The sequence below is a fragment of the Octopus bimaculoides genome, chromosome 28 (assembly GCF_001194135.2).
Source record: "Octopus bimaculoides isolate UCB-OBI-ISO-001 chromosome 28, ASM119413v2, whole genome shotgun sequence".
Taxonomy (NCBI): Eukaryota; Metazoa; Mollusca; class Cephalopoda; order Octopoda; family Octopodidae; genus Octopus; species Octopus bimaculoides.
Window position 1 is genome coordinate 16,727,399 of NC_069008.1, and position 540 is coordinate 16,727,938.

Below are 540 nucleotides of genomic sequence, written 5' to 3' on the forward strand. Positions count from 1 at the left end.
CTGTTTATCTTGATATGAGATCACCATATCGCACACATATGGTTGTGATGCATGTGCCTGGTGTACCCTTATCAGACGGGTAGTCATGATGGGTATACTGGGCTTCGTATATTTGTACCCCAGTGTCACTTTGATGGCATGCACTGCTCTCTCACTCAATAATAATAATAATAATAATAATAATAATAATAATAACAATAATAATAATAATAATAATGAGCAGAATACACAAACCTGGTATATTGAATGTATTTTCATCAACTCCAGCCGGGAAGTCTGTGTTTGGTACTGTTGTTGCATAGTCAGTCAGTGGCGGGAAGTTCTCCCTGGCGGGAATCTCATTGGGTTGGTGTCGAGGTACCAGAACCGGAGGAAGGACTGAAATAGTTGTGGACACAGTGAGAAAACGTGTGTGAGGACAAGAATGGTGGTGGTGGTGGTGGTGGTGGTAGTAGTGGCAATGGTTGTGGTGGTGGTGGTAGTAGTGTGGTGATGATGGTGATGGCAGTGGTGGTAGCAATGATAGTGCTGGTGGCAACG

At 43.5% G+C, this 540-nt stretch overlaps 1 protein-coding gene across 1 annotated transcript in view; it reads right to left on the minus strand.

Annotated features, from left to right (window-relative positions):
- Positions 1–540, minus strand: part of LOC106878050 (mothers against decapentaplegic homolog 3) — a 55,090-nt gene that overhangs the window by 12,767 nt on the left and 41,783 nt on the right. The window contains exon 3 of the mRNA XM_052977399.1: positions 235–378. Within this exon, the coding sequence (XP_052833359.1) occupies positions 235–378 (144 nt within the window). The remainder of the gene's footprint in view (positions 1–234; positions 379–540) is intronic.